We start from the raw sequence: 15,328 nt of genomic DNA, 5'->3' as shown, positions 1-15,328 counted from the left end.
ATTGCTCTGTGGGTGGTGTCGAATAAACAAGCCTACAAGTTATTTATGACTTTAATCGCCAGGTCTGCTCGCATGCATCATACAGCTCCACACTCACACAGCTGTTGTCCTATTCGCAGCCCCACAGTGCCCTCTACTGGTCAACATGTAGCAGTATAAATATAATGTGTCTGCAAACACGACACTCATGAAGTGCTGGAAGGCTCATTCCACAGCTCCACCATCAGCTTCTCATATCCATGCTAGTACAGATTTACTGTAACTTTGAACAAATTCAATATAACTGAGGTTCCAAATGGGCTTCTGGCCCATTTCTCCCCATATTAATAGCGAAATGATGCTCCGCCTCCGACACCTCCATACCAACGGCAAACCAAAGTTCATCACCGCAATGGATCGCTGCTTCATCGCTGCTTCAACGCCTGACACCGTTCCAGCAATCCCGTGTCCGCTCGTAAAGCGCTTACAGCCGCTCCAACTAAGTTTGTGCAACGTTTAACCACCGCCCGGGCAAAGCTGGCGAAGCAGCAGTGGTCCAGCGTTCAAGATTTCTGCGTTGGCGTAGCGGATCCAAGAGTCCACGAACTTCCGTCTATCCGCGGCAAACTTTGACTTGGCGTTGTTAGAGCGGTGATTAACTTTGCCGTAGCGGAAAAATTGCCCGCTCCTCACCGCTGGCAATATTTTGTGCTGCTCAAAACTTTCGGAGCGGTAGGAGGGACCATCAGCGGTGGCCGAGCGTATACGACGTTGCCTTAACGGGGGCCAACTTCTGTTAAACGGTGGTGCGCGGTTACGAGCGGTGATGAATTTTTTGCACCGTTCCAGGGACGCTACAGCAAAGTTCGGGCGGTGTGATCGGGGCTTAACAGGAACCAAAAGAAGGCAGCATGTCACCCCAATTCTAGCATCCCAAAATTAAACTAATATTTTTATCATAAAGTTGAAATTGAATTTGAAGAAAGCCATTCGAAAAAAACACTACATATTATTTTACAAACAACAATATATTAGGGGTGTCAGAAGACACTCGGTTCATGAGACGAGACGCTACACGAGAATGAGACGAGATTTTAACATTACTTATAAGAAAAGTACAATGACAAAAATGATATGTGACAATATGACAATATATTTCAATCTACTCGTGTCATTTCTACTATGTTACACTTTTCTGCACTCTGTGTGTATGCTAGCAGCTGAAACAAAGAGGCTCACTCCGTTCATGACGTTGTTCTATGGAACAAATGTGCCAAGGTGCCTAACAGAGTGAACCCTCTTCCTGCCTGTTTTAGAGGCGAGAGATGAGGAACGCAGACACGCATGCACATGGCAACATACTGAGACCAGCAAAATAATACACTTCATTTTCATTTCTTGTGAGATTAATTCATGAATTTATTATCGTCTCAGGCCTACTGCCAATGAAATGAATGAAATCTTGTCGCGTTTGAATCTCGTGAGATCTTGTGGCATGAGATCTTGTGACACCCCTGGTAATTTTCCCAAAAAAATATAAAATAATCTAATTCCACCTTAAAAAAATGCAATACCAGGATCATAAACTAAAAGGACTGTACAGTAGAGCCCCGCTTTTCACGCGGGTATGATCCCGGCCCACCAGTGGATGGCAAATAACCACAAGCATGCACACATAAAAATGTCTATTTTTGTGTTTTTAACCCACGGCTCACTCCTCTCCCTCCAAACCTTCCTGCTAGCTTGTTTCGGATCAACATTTGCAAAAAAAAAGTGACTGTTATTTTTACTTTTGGTTATTTTTTGTTTGTTCTTATTAGATTAGATTGGGCTCCACTTACAGTAAAGGAGATGTGTTTTCTGCGGGAAAAACTTCCTATTTTCAGATTTTTTTTTTTTTTTTTTACCAAAAAAACCTGCAAATCTGCGTGGGCACAAATGCTGAATGACAAATGTGCAGGGACATACAACTTTATCCAACTTTTAGCATGATGTCATTTTCTTCCTGTTGAAACACAGGCGATACTAACGGCAAGGAGGACGGTTTTATTGTGGGTCCGCTGTGTTTTGGCCTACGGTTTTTATCAGGGTCACTCACAAGTGTTCCACGGATGACTTCACTTCTTTCTCTCCTGTCTGCTCCCCCGCCCGTTCCCCCGCAAGAAGTTGATGTTTTGCCAAAAAATCCCTAGCGTGCTGTTATATTATTATCAAAGCACTCAGTCAATGATTCCCTTAGTTGCAATTCATTTGCACGGCAGTCTAATAACTTCCTTTTTCTCATTGCAGTCCAAAGGAGTCCCCTCAAGGTCACGTCTCAGTCCTCCACTGTGAGGATCTTTTTACAGCAAAATGTTTGTTCAGCATTTGAGGGTATTTTCACCTCACTACACGGTGTGTGAGATCCCCAGCAGATGCACACCCCCCTTTTAATCAAGAGTGATGGTCCTCATTGGATGCAGATGCGACCCATTTCCCTCCATTTCACCCACCCCTGCTGCGGATCCCTGGTTTTTATCCCCCCAAGTGGCGAGCCCAGCCATGTTCCCAATGCTCTGCACACAACTCAAAGTATGGAAAATACCTACAAGGTCATGCAGAGGCATGGGCCAGCACGACATTCTGACGGTATCATAACCTTGGCCACAAAAATCATGGTTTTACGGTTTTGAGCTACAGCACCGAACATTTTAATAACCGATTAATTGGTCGATTATTTTTTCGATTAATCGGATTAAAAAACACATTTTTAATTTCCGCCTGTTTATTCGGAAATAGATTTGAACTGACAGAGCAAATAAGTGCACAAACACCAGGTTGCCCCGTGAATATTCTGTTAAAATAATGGTTAAATAACACAAAATCTAAACGATTGTCAAATAGGTTCAGTAAAACAATAAATGTACACAAAAATACAATCATGATCACTGTCTTAGTCGAGTAATATGAAGCTTGTTGTTTCAGTTAAAGGCGTTATAGGTTAGCCATAGACGGACCAAATTAATATGAAGCAAACACCTACAGTTAGTGGTTGGGTCCGCAACATATCAGAAAAGAGGCAAACATGTTTTCCAAAGTCAAAGCTAATATGTGTGAATATCTTGTTTTGGCTAAAACACAAAGACAATAGGTCTGCTCAAAATATTCCCATTTGAGAGGCTGAAATCAGAGGATATTTACAAATTTCAATCAAAAACAATGAATCGGCCACCAAAAGAGCTGTCGATTAATTGGGTAATTGATTAACCATAAGTTAATCAATTACGCTCTATTGAAATGTCAAAGTCAAAACAGTCATTTTTAAACCATATAATAAAACGCAATGAAAGTGGAACATGTGTATTTCAAATGAATAACCAAAAATGACTGAATTCTTTCTAAATAAATACTAAATACATAAAATGCAGTTCTCAATGCAGTCTATTGTAGCTAATCCTGCAACTCAAGGAACAACACAATCAATATTTTCTTTAGAGCTGCAACAATTAATAGCTTCATTGTGACGTGATTTGTTCCGTATTATTTATTTATTCTTATTCTATTTTTCTTATCTCTCATGTCTTGCCTTGGTTGTTTTGTTTTGTGATTAAGTTCATGACTCTGCAGGCATGCCACGATAACAAATGAATATTTTTTAAAAAACAGAGAAATAACACGGAAATACTCTGAGGTTCGTATTGTGTGTCAATGCAGGCGTCAGCTCATTTGCATACGTTTACATTTAATGAGGTTTCACGTTTTGTCAGAGTTTGGTCAAAGTACATGTTTTGGATGCTGCAAAATGCGTTTGGTGCGCAATGAGGTGTTGTACGTCGGGAATCACGGCGGCTGAAACGTGCGTTCCACCGTTTATTTCAGTGTCTTTGTCAAAAAGATTTTCATGTCACAAAATGACGATGCGCAAACGGGCTGAAATTGACATCAGATGGTGTTTTATACACAACAGGCACTAAGATAGTATTCCACACTGTTTTTCCTCTGTTTGCTGTATATTGTCACATGGCCATGGCTTCAAATCACTGTAGTCGGTGCGTCGTGACCCTCGAAAGTCGCTGCATTTGTCGCTGGTACGCCTTGAATACTCTCATTCGCTGGAAGCCCTTTCAGGAGAATCTCCCTGACTTGCTTGTTACGCCTCCCGACACTCACTTGCAGCACTCGCTAGTGCCAACAGGCAATTTATTCAGGCCGGCAAAATTATCGAGGTTGTTTTTATTTATTGTGCGGTTAATTGACTTATTGATTATCTTGACAGTTTCATGGCAGCCAGTTCATGGTAGTACGTGAACAGTATGCATGCAGTACTTTTCAAAGATGGTACACAGCATCTTTCTTTATACAAGGTAGGGCAGGAAAGAAAGAGAAGAGTGTGGGGTGTTTTCATTGTAAATGGAAGGCAATATAGCTTCACCTCTGTACCCAAGTCATTAGTCAGAGCAGGGTGAAAAGGAAAACAAATGTGAGGAGGGAAAGCCAAGCTGCTGCTGACAGGATGCATGAGCTGACGGACACACAGGAAACCCTCCCACTCCTCTTCTTAGCACCACCACTTCTACTACTACTAGTACTACTATTAATACTACTACTAGGCCAGAATTTGAGTCCCTGAAGGAGGTCTAACATGGCTTGTGTGACTCGTGTGAGTTACACACCTGTCAGATTGGTGCGTATCCCACCTCGTCTTTGAGCAGGAACTGATGAAGCCTGCTCGGATGACAGGCGAAACGTCTTCTACGACAACCTGAACAGTCCAGTTGTGATCAATTCAGTGCCCTGAGAATATAATGACCTGGATCTGGACGAATGAGATATTCAGGTATATTTTATTCGGCCTCATACGGATATCATAAACATTTGAAGAATGAATGCAAAGCAAGAATCCACTGACACTCCTGATAAAGATGATCATTTATTTTTATTGATTAGATCAAATCAGTATTTTTGTGTTGACCAAACATACGTCAGCATGGAACCTGCTGACAGGAGAATGTTCATTCAAGTTGTGCTCCTCCAACACCCGAGTTTTTGCTTCGACCTCCGCCGAAGCCGCGTGCCGCTTGGCCTGCCGGTACCTGTCAGCTGCTTCAGGAGTCCCACAAGCCATCCATGCCCGACAGGACGCCTTCTTCAGCTTGACGCCAGCCCTGACCTCTGGTGTCCACCATCGGGTTCGGGGCTTGCCGCCACGACTGGCACCGACCACCTTGTGGCCGCAGCTCCGATCGGCTGCCTCAGCAATGGAGGCACGGAATAGGACCCATTCGGACTCGATATCCTCGTCCTCCCCCAGGATGCAGGCGAAGCTCTGCCGGAGGTGAGAGTTGAAAACCAGACTAACAGGAGACTCTGCCAGATGTTCCCAGCACACCCTCACTACACGTTTGGGTCTCCCGGGTCTGTCCGACATCTTCACCGCCATCTAATCCAACTCATCACCAGTTGGTGATCAGTTGACAACTCAACCCCTCTCTTTACCCGTGTGTCCAGAACATGCGGACGCAGGTCTGATGATACGACTACAAAGTCGATCATAGACCTGCGGCCTAGGGTGTCCTGGTGCCATGTGCACTTATGGACATCCTTATGTTCGAACATGGTGTTTGTGATGGACAAACTGTGGTTCGCACAGAAGTCCAACAGCATCACACCGCACGGGTTCAGATCGGGGAGGCCGTTCCTCCCAATCACGCCCCTCCAGGTCACACTGTCATTGCCCACATGGGCGTTGAAGTCTCCCAGTGGAACAACAGAGTCACCAGTTGGGGTGCTCTCCAGCACCCCTCTGATGGACTCCAGGAAGGCTGGGTACTGCCGTTCAACGCGTACGCACAAACGACAGTCAGGACCCTTTCCCCAACCTGAAGGCGTAGGGAAATTACCGGGGATGACACATACTGTAGGCACCAAACCAGAACAAGGTCCAGCCCCTCTCGAGGAGTTTGGTTCTGGAACCCAAAATGACCTAAAATCTCCAATTCAACATTTTCACATTTAAATTTTTTGACCACGGTTTTTTAAAAATATAAGAATAAATCATCACTGTTATTAGTAAAAAAATATGCCTACTGAATCAAATTTGACTACTGTTTAATTTAGGCTATTTCAAGCATAAAAATGGCTAAACAAAGTAAAATACAAATATAAGGGATTCAGAAGATACATGGAAAGATGTTGTGATGATATGTAGTATTCTACACTGGTCAGTAGGTGTCAGTAATGTTACATTGACGAGACAAAAGCCACTGCAGGAAGTACTGTACAAAAACATTAAGTACAAAAATGAACAACAAGGAACTATGTTAATGCTAACTATGTTAACAATGCTAACATGTGTGAGTCTACATTATGTCTTATGTCTTATTTTCTCTTATTGTGTCTAATATATTGTGTAATAGGAGTGTAAAGGGGTGTTATTTCATGTGTAGAGGGCTCTAGCAATGTTAAAACCAATATTTAGAAGGTCATAAACAGGTTTTCTATGCTGTACCTATGAAAATATTCCATATATAAATAAGGAGTCCTACTTTGCGTCGGGTCTGGAACTAATTAACTGCGATAAACGAGGGATTACTGTAGAACAATGCAAATGCAAGACATTTATAAATCTAGAGTCCTATGCAGAACACACAACCTCATCAAGGACAGCACACATCCACAACACTCATTATTCACACTCCTACCGTCAGGCAGACGCTACAGGAGTTTGAAGTCCAGGACCACAAGACTGGCAAACAGCTTTTACCCACAGGCCATCAGGCTCCTCAACGAAGCACTCACACACGCCGCACGAAACACACGCACACACTCATAGCACTTTTATTTATTTATTTATTTATTTGTATTATTTATTTGTATTAATGTCTCTTCTGTTGTTGTTGCTTAATTTATTGGTATTTATGTTTCTTATGTTCTTATTCTTTTCTTGTGTTTTCTTTCTTTTCTTGGGAGAATGAACAGAATAAGAATTTCATTGCATAGCAGAACTACCTGTTTTACTGTGCATATGACAATAAAACTCTTGAATCTTGAATACTGAAATGCTTTTATGATGCTCATTTTCTACTAATTTCAGCACATTCATTTTTGTGCAAAATCCTAGTAAAAAAAATCAAAAATAGTTTGTAGCCAGTTTGGGGGGCAGCACATTCTAACCTTGACAATTACTGAACATAAAAAAGGATGTCAGACACAAATGATGATGGACTTTAGGACCACACACACACACACACACACACACACACACACACACACACACACGCACACAATCCAGGTCAGTCAGACAAGAACACCTGGATACTGTATGGATGTTTGTTTACTTTGTGAAGCTACCTGACCCGAGGCAGCTTGTTAGCTGGCAGGAAGGCTTTAACCTTTGACCTCCCCTGCTCAATTACGATACAGCGGCCCATTTCAAGCCCGGTAGGGGAGAGGGTGGTGTCACGCTTAATAAGCTAACATCTGGAAGAATTATGACCATTAGTGGAGTGTTTCCAGTCCTTGTGTGAAAATATGACACTGTGAGGAGACAAGGAAAGGGCAGCAAAGTGAAGCACCCGAAGAGCCCGGGAACAGAATGAACAAAGCACGTTAGGAATGTTCTACCGAGCGCAATGAAGCATTGGAATCTATGTACAAGTGTGTCACATTCACATGACTCCTTCATGTCGGCTGACGAGCAAGATGTCGTTGACGAGGACACTTTACTGAGGTTTAGGACACGGGACACCTCATTACACCTGTGTCTCAAGCCATATGAATCTTTCAGCTAAAAGCCTAAATAATGCACAACCAGCTAAGCTAGCTGCTAGCGGAGCTCTTAGCATGTAAAAAGGTATCATTACTCCATAGGGTGCTATGTTTGGGCACTCGATACGGTACAGGACAAAGGGTTTGTTACGTCAAATATTGTATAAAAACTGAGGCAAAATGGAAATCATCATGTGACCGTCTAATTATTCTCTATTAAATCTTTTCTTTGTTCATTTTTTTGGGTGTCTGGTAGGGATTCATTGGATTTACATGATTTGCTATGGGGACAAATTGCTTCGGTTTTCGTACAATTCGTTTTTTGGTGGCTCTTTTGGAACAAATTACAGTCATCCCTTGTTTATCGTGGTTAATTGGTTCCAGATCCGACCATGATAAGTGAATTTCCACAAAGAGTTGCGGGTCCACGGGTAACTTATAACCGTATCTTCTCATGCACACTTCTCTATGTTTTTTTGGTCATTTACGCACGGTGGCCTAGTGGTTAGAATGTTGGCCACACAGTCAGGAGATCTGGAAGATCTGCGTTCGAATCTCAGTTGGACATTTCCGTGTGGAGTTTGCATGTTCCCCGTGTGTGTGTGGGTTTTCTCCGGGTACTCCAGTTTCCTCCCACATTCCAAAAACATGCATGTTAGGTTAATTGGAGACTCTAAATTGTCCATAGGTATGAATGTGAGTGTGAATGCTTGTTTGTCTATATGTGCCCTGCCATTGGCTGGCGACCAGTCTGGGATGTACCCCGGGAAGTCAGCTGGGATAGGCTCCAGCATACCCCTAATGAGGACAGGCGCCATAGAAAATGAATAAATGAACACTTGCTAAAGGACGTGTATGAGAAATATTAAATGGAAAAAAAAAACAAAAAAAAGAATATTTATGGGCCTTTCTTTCAACCATATGACAGTTATTTTAGACAACGTTATGTCAGGAGAAAGAGGCTTTCTGTGCAAACACTGAGTGATGTTAGAAAGGGATGCTACTGACTCTCCTCGCTAATAAAATCAATCTGCGGCAGGAATGTGATATTATTCTTGAAGCAAATGTGGAAAGAAAGAAAAATACAGAGACTAGGGTTTATTCCTGCACACACAACGACGACAAAGCAACTCCTTGAACTCTACTCTCCCACGCTGCAAGGTCGAAGACGCCAAAATACAATTTTTACAGTAGAAAGGAAGGAAAGAAGGGAGGAAGAATACCCTCACAGACTTGTCCCCTTTCCCGTCAAGTGCTTGTTATGCTGCCGTCCTGTCGTGTTGTGAGGCCACAGCAACACAACACAGATGGCTCAAACCACATCAGCCCCTCTTTGTCTCTTAAAGCACTTTTGGCTTTTGGCCTTTTTTAAAATTTTGCTTTCGTCTTGGGTTTCTTCTTCTATTGTTTTGGCAGCAGTCGTCTGCTCAAAATGCTAATTTATTGCAAAGACAGCACTCTTCTACCTGTCATTTTTGTCTTCTCAACATTGAGGGCTACGCAGGTGGTGCTCGGGTGACGAGAGCCCTATGAAACACGTTTCCTTTTTTCCCAAATTCCTTTTTTATTTTCCTCCAAATTTCGTTTAAAATTTTTTGAATCCTGAGGGTTTTTTTTTACCTTTAACACATATTTTACCAGCACAGAGTGTATGCTTTTTGGGCTAGTGAATAAAATGTCCATTAATTAAATGAAAAATCCTTACATTTATTGATGCAATACATTATTGCCCAATTTTGCCCAGAAACGCCGAAATCGTCAACAAACTCTAATGGCCGTGCTTGTGATTAAGGAAGATGCAGTCACTGATGCAATTCCAATTGCATTACAAGTATAAATGTAAGGTATTTTTCATGACACCCTTATTTTGTTTACACAATTAGACAAGATGTGGTAAACAGCGCTCTTATTATGAAGGCTGGAAGTGCGTTCTGCATGTGTAGAGAATGTCTGTTGACGGTTAAGACGAGCTGGGCGCAAGAATACACGTGCCTCTCGTCTTTTTTCACTCAGAACTTGCACATCGTCGGCGGGCACTGTAAAACGCTCGCTTACGTTCAAGCGGTAAAACACAACACGGTGGAAACACACTCTTCCAGCCTGAGTCGCACACACACAGCCGCACTAGCATGCTCTGCTAAACTAGGCTAACCCAGCTAGCTTCCATTCACGCGCCGTAAGAGGAGTTTTCCGCCAACTGTCGCCAATGTTTCAGGTCGCCATTTAGACATGTTTAGTTCGGGAGGGGGCGCGTTAGTGTTTGTTATGAGATTCCACCTCGATTGAGTGGTCCGCCAGGGAAATACTTCCCCACGCGAACGTTCCTTCTCCTCACAGTGGCAGGATTTTATTCACATTATGTCCATTTCCACCAGATTCCGCGTTTAACAGTAGATTCTATTTTTATTGCCCAATTCCGTGATTCCATGAACACAGAAATCATAGGGACCTAGCTTACCAGCATGTTCTGTTCCTAGACTGTGATGTAAGTCAAGTTTTACTTTAAGTTGGAAGAAATGATACCTCAGTGACACACATTAAGGACATACAAAATACAGTCTTGAAAAAATAAAATAGAAGAATGAAATGAAAATGTTGTCCCAGGCTAGTCTGGAAGGATAACCTCCCAGACGTCTTCTCCTCCCACCTCTCCTTGTAACAGCGCACCGAATCCATGACCCCTCCAGCATCCATTAGCATTCAGTCATCTTTATCTTAAATGATGGTCGTGGTTAGTCCTCTCTCTGAGCTTTTTAATAGTCTTCATTTTTCACTTCCATGGTGATAGCTTTCTTTTTCTTTGATTCACCGCCATTTCAGAGACAAAATGAAGTGGAAAAAGTTAACTAATAAGTGCACTAATAAAGCACACGTTGTATTTTTCCGCACAGCATGAGGCGCACACTGCATTTTTGCGTGCATTCTTCCGCTAACCTCACTCCATGGGAGTGCGTTCGTAACTGTCGCAAACCGAAGACCACATGTAGTTTTAAAAACGTTATAGTCAGTACAAAGAGTTTCTCAAAAACCCAAAGAAACAAAAATTGCCGTTTTGCTAGCGGGTCGTGAATGCTCTTAGCTCCCAAAGCATAAACATGGACGCACACACAAATATTGTACATGGAACTCATTTACTACATCTGGTAAGACTCCACAATTTCATTCATCTGAGAGACTGTTTAAGTACTTCAGTGGGTGCTGCTGTTTTGGTTAGCAACCGTTTAAATGGGCTCTGCAGTTGACTGTCATGTCCGTGTAGGAACTTTGAACTGAGGTCTTTTTTTTGAGGGAATTATGTCATTTTTGTCATTTGGGGTCCTAATAAGGAAGTACATTCCTTCATTTATAGCCAATTTTTAATGAAAAATGAAATAAAGACAACAATTACCTGGTATAAATCTTCTGATGGCCTTTGTCCCTTTGCCTGTGCTTTAGTGACTGGAGACAATTTCTCCTAACATGTTTTTTTCACATTCATAGCGGAGATACTGTCAAGGCGCAACATCGATCATAGGCGTCCCACTTCAGGACACCAACCCTGGATATGAAATAGGGGCTGGGCGGAGGTCGGCATCAAGCATTCGCACGCTAGTGATTCACTGCAGGCCGATTGTCTGCAAGGAGGCAGTAAAACGACACAGCTTATTTCCATACAAATTGTTGTAGTGTGTGAAGCCAAGGACACACACACACAGGGTCTGGACGGAGGCCATAAAAACAGCGTCTGTTGTGGTAAACACCTGACTTGCGTGCATTGCAAGGACAAAGTACAGACCCGCCAGGATTTCGCAACGTTCATTCATCACTTCAACCAATCGCCATGAATTATGCGCAGCCTCGCAGCTTCCCCGCACATTTTGGCCAATCATCGCCATTTTCACCAACCAAATTTGTCCCTCAGCAGCGCTCAAACGCGCACGTCAGTCTAACCATTCAAACTTGTCCCTGCATGGCCCACCCACCTCCTCACGTCCTTGTTTACATCGTCAAAGATGTTGACGTGTGACGATAATCTCTCATCGGCTAAGTAGTTTAAGAGATGTAACTCAATACGGTAATCCCTCGTTTATTGCGGTTAATCGGTTCCAGACTTGACTGTGATCAATTCATTTCCATATTAAAGATTCCTTATTTATAAATCAAATATTTTGGTAGTTACAGCATAGAAAACCTGACCTTCTAAATCCGCTTTTTTAACATTATTAGAGCCCTCTAGACATGAAATAACACCCCTACAGTCATTTTACACTCCTGTTACCCGATATAGTAGACATAATAAGAGACAGTAGGACGTAATACATTTCTGTGCAGGAGTTCCTGTGATGGCGATTGTCTCATTAATGTAACATTACTGACACCTATAGCAGTGAAGAAAATTACATATCATCGCAATGTCTTTGAACGCATCTTCTGAATGCCTTATATTTGTATTTTAGTCATTTTGCCATTTCTATGCCTGAAAATGCTTAATTTCTGAACAGTTGAGCCTATTTTGCACATTTTTGTGCGCCATGTTGGCAAGATGCTTTTCTCGGTCTTTGTGTTCATTAATGACTTATTCCACAAATGTCTCGATGATAATTACACACTCATTCATTGCAACTTTCACTTTCCCGCACAATTTGATATCACAACAAACAACTAAAAGTAAAATCGCAACTTCCATCCAGGCGGGACTGATAGTAGGGTGTTCAGTGTGCACCTTTAGCTGTGGGCCTGATCGTCGTCTCTCCGACCACAAAACGTCTCACACGGGGATGGCATGTCAGCCCCCCCCCATCACATCACACCCTGCCAGTTGTGTGGTCTCGACCTCCCCTCCGCATTCCTCCCTGACCTTATGTGTGCGAGAGCACCGACACTGGCGGCACCTTTACACCGTTTTCAACTGAGCGCACACAAACGGCGTTGTTTTGGTTGTCAGTGTTGTTGTGTTTGTGTGACTCCAGATAGAAGATAAATATCTACCTACCATCTATGAAGCAACTCAGGGTAACCTACACTTCTGTCTTTTATAGTCACAAAAACATGAAAATAAGCTGGTGTGTCTCCTAAAAAGCTGCTATTAGGTGTATAACAACACACACAGGGCTTATCATTAGTGTCGCTAGTGGCTGCTGATGTCATACATACATAATATGACTCACTGGACACCACATTACTTCCAATACAAGAGCAGTATCATACTTGCTCAAAATGCTCATATTTGTATGATTATTACGGCTGTAAGTTCCTGAATGCTTGTACTTGTGCTAACCGTGTTTCTATGCCGTGTTTCAGGCCAGACACAGCATTAGCCAGAGCTGGGTCTGTATTGTAGCTGAATAAGGTGACCAGGTGTGGCTTTTCACACATTTCTCTCAAAGTTGTAAACACGTTGAAGCCTTAGTGTTGCCCACATACAAGAATAAAACGCATGCTTGGCACTCAAGAACATCCAATGGAAAACACAAGTCGGGATACGTGTTGTCATTCAATAGCAGGGGAGCGTGTCTCCAAACGTTTGACGGGTGCTGTAAGCAGGTAGCAGGGGTACAACATAGCGACGCGCGAATCGGTACTGAAATATCGACACTTCCCATATCAGCTCTTCATGCTCTAAAATCGATTCTCAATTCAAAATATCGATACTTTTGATACTTCAGTAATGTTTGCCTGAAATGCGTCTGTCGAAACAATGGCCAATCATAAACGGAGCCATGTGTCAATTTGTATGTACAGTTTTCATACTCATAGTACTTCTTAAGAATGAATCGTTTATTTTAATGGTTTTATTATTTTACTTATTGTGTTTTTTTACTGTTTAAAATACCATTTTCACATATTTTATATGATTACATCCTCAGTTTTTTCTCTTGGTGTATATTAGCGGGCTATTAGCTGGTGTATATTAGCTGTAAATCACCTCAACAAACATCAGGGTTTCAAGTAAATAAATAATACTTATGAATGATTAAATCATTCATTTATTCAAATAAATGATTAAATACATTTAAGTAAATTAATTAATTGTCTTGTGTTCTTTATGCTTTGACTTGAAATAGACAACGTTTTCAAATTTACCAGACACAGTTGATGAATTTTCGCAGACTACCGGTATCGGATCGGAATCGACGACTCCAGCCTGAATTTTACTCAGTATCGGATTAGAAACGACATCAGTGCTATCGCACATCACTAGTATAGTATGAGGTGTTACTCACCCACAGCTCTGATGAGCAAGCCTTTGGCGGACTTGAGGGCTCTCCGCATCCACGCTTCTCTCAGCACCTCCAAGCTGCCGACGCTCCCTTGTATGAAAAGCACCAAGTTCTCCATCCAGCCTTGAAAGTGCACCTCTCCCATGGCCCTGACGAGTCGTTTATTCCAAAAGCTGCGCAGGTTTTGCGCCTTAAAGTCCGCAAACACCTCCAGCCCCGTGGTGGTGCCGCTGCGGTGGTTGCTGCTGTGCTGCTGGCTCTCCTCGTCCGGGCCGAACACCACCGCGAGGGAGGCGGCGGAGAGTTGCACGAACCGCGGCTGGAGGAGAGACATCGCCGGGAAGTGCGCTGAACAGGCTCGAGGAAGAGTAGAGGGAAAGAAGAGACTTGTTGAATTAAAGCGCGATAGTCATAATGGAGGTATAGTAAGATCCTCCTCTCTGAAAGTCCTGCAGCAGACTGGTGGCTTCCAGCAGGGGGAGGAGGAAGAAGAGAAGAGGGCTCAAGTTGCTGCTGCTGCTGGTAGTGGTAATGGTAGTGGTAGTGGTGGACACAGGTGGACCTCCCACTCTTCGCAGGTGTGTGTTTTTTTGATTGCACCCATACAGGACTTAAATCCCTGTCAAAATAATTTTTAAAATTGATTTAATACATTTATTTTAGGCGGTACCTTGAAAGAGCTTGCACTAAAACCCCACGTGATTTTTTTTCTATGCAGGTGCCTCTCAATGAATTAGAATATCTTTGCGCGTAAACTCTCACATTCTATACAGTGAAATATTCCAACAATGTCTTTCTTTATTTCTGAAAGGAAAACTGCATTTTTGGGGAATTTTGCTCATCCTTATGTCTCCTTATGTGAAACATGAACATGACTTCCTCTTTTCTGCGTGTTCTGAAGCTATAACAACAGATACAAAGAGGCAGCTAAGAATGCACGTAATGGGACGCACGTATTCCACCTATAAAGCCTTCTGAAAAAAACTCCAAAAAGCAGCAACAACGCGCCATTTACATAATGTGACCTGCATATTAACCAAGCCACAGTGACATTGTTATTATTATTGTTATTAACCTTGTTATTAACATCGCTAAAAAACTACTTTTATAGCATAGTGACAGTTTGCCACACCACACCGGCTAGCTACAAGCCAGCTAGCGACTAGCTTCACCACACACTCGCTCACAATGCCTCAGGCCACTAGTGGAAGCTAACGCTACATATTGGAGCTGCCGCCACTGCTGCTGTGTTTTTGTTTTTGAGTTTGGAAAAGTTAACGCTAGGTGTAGCCTTCCTTTTTATGTTGCTATGTGAAATCAATGCGCCCGGAAGGAAGTTCCGCTAATGCTTAAAATGACCAAATACGACAAAATACTGTAAGTATTACCGTAATTTCCTGTGT

The 15,328-nt window shown here is 42.6% G+C and overlaps 1 protein-coding gene across 1 annotated transcript in view; it reads right to left on the bottom strand.

Moving 5' to 3' along the window:
- The window catches only part of stox1 (storkhead box 1), a 29,807-nt gene extending 15,441 nt beyond the window's left edge, over positions 1-14,366 (bottom strand). The window contains exon 1 of the mRNA XM_054799579.1: positions 13,929-14,366. Within this exon, the coding sequence (XP_054655554.1) occupies positions 13,929-14,259 (331 nt within the window). The 5' untranslated portion in view covers positions 14,260-14,366. The remainder of the gene's footprint in view (positions 1-13,928) is intronic.
- Positions 14,367-15,328: the final 962 nt, after the last annotated feature.

Source organism: Dunckerocampus dactyliophorus, chromosome 14, assembly GCF_027744805.1.
Source record: "Dunckerocampus dactyliophorus isolate RoL2022-P2 chromosome 14, RoL_Ddac_1.1, whole genome shotgun sequence".
NCBI lineage: Eukaryota > Metazoa > Chordata > Actinopteri > Syngnathiformes > Syngnathidae > Dunckerocampus > Dunckerocampus dactyliophorus.
The sequence above is the reverse complement of the archived record's forward strand: the minus strand, read 5'-3'. Positions and strand labels throughout refer to the sequence as shown.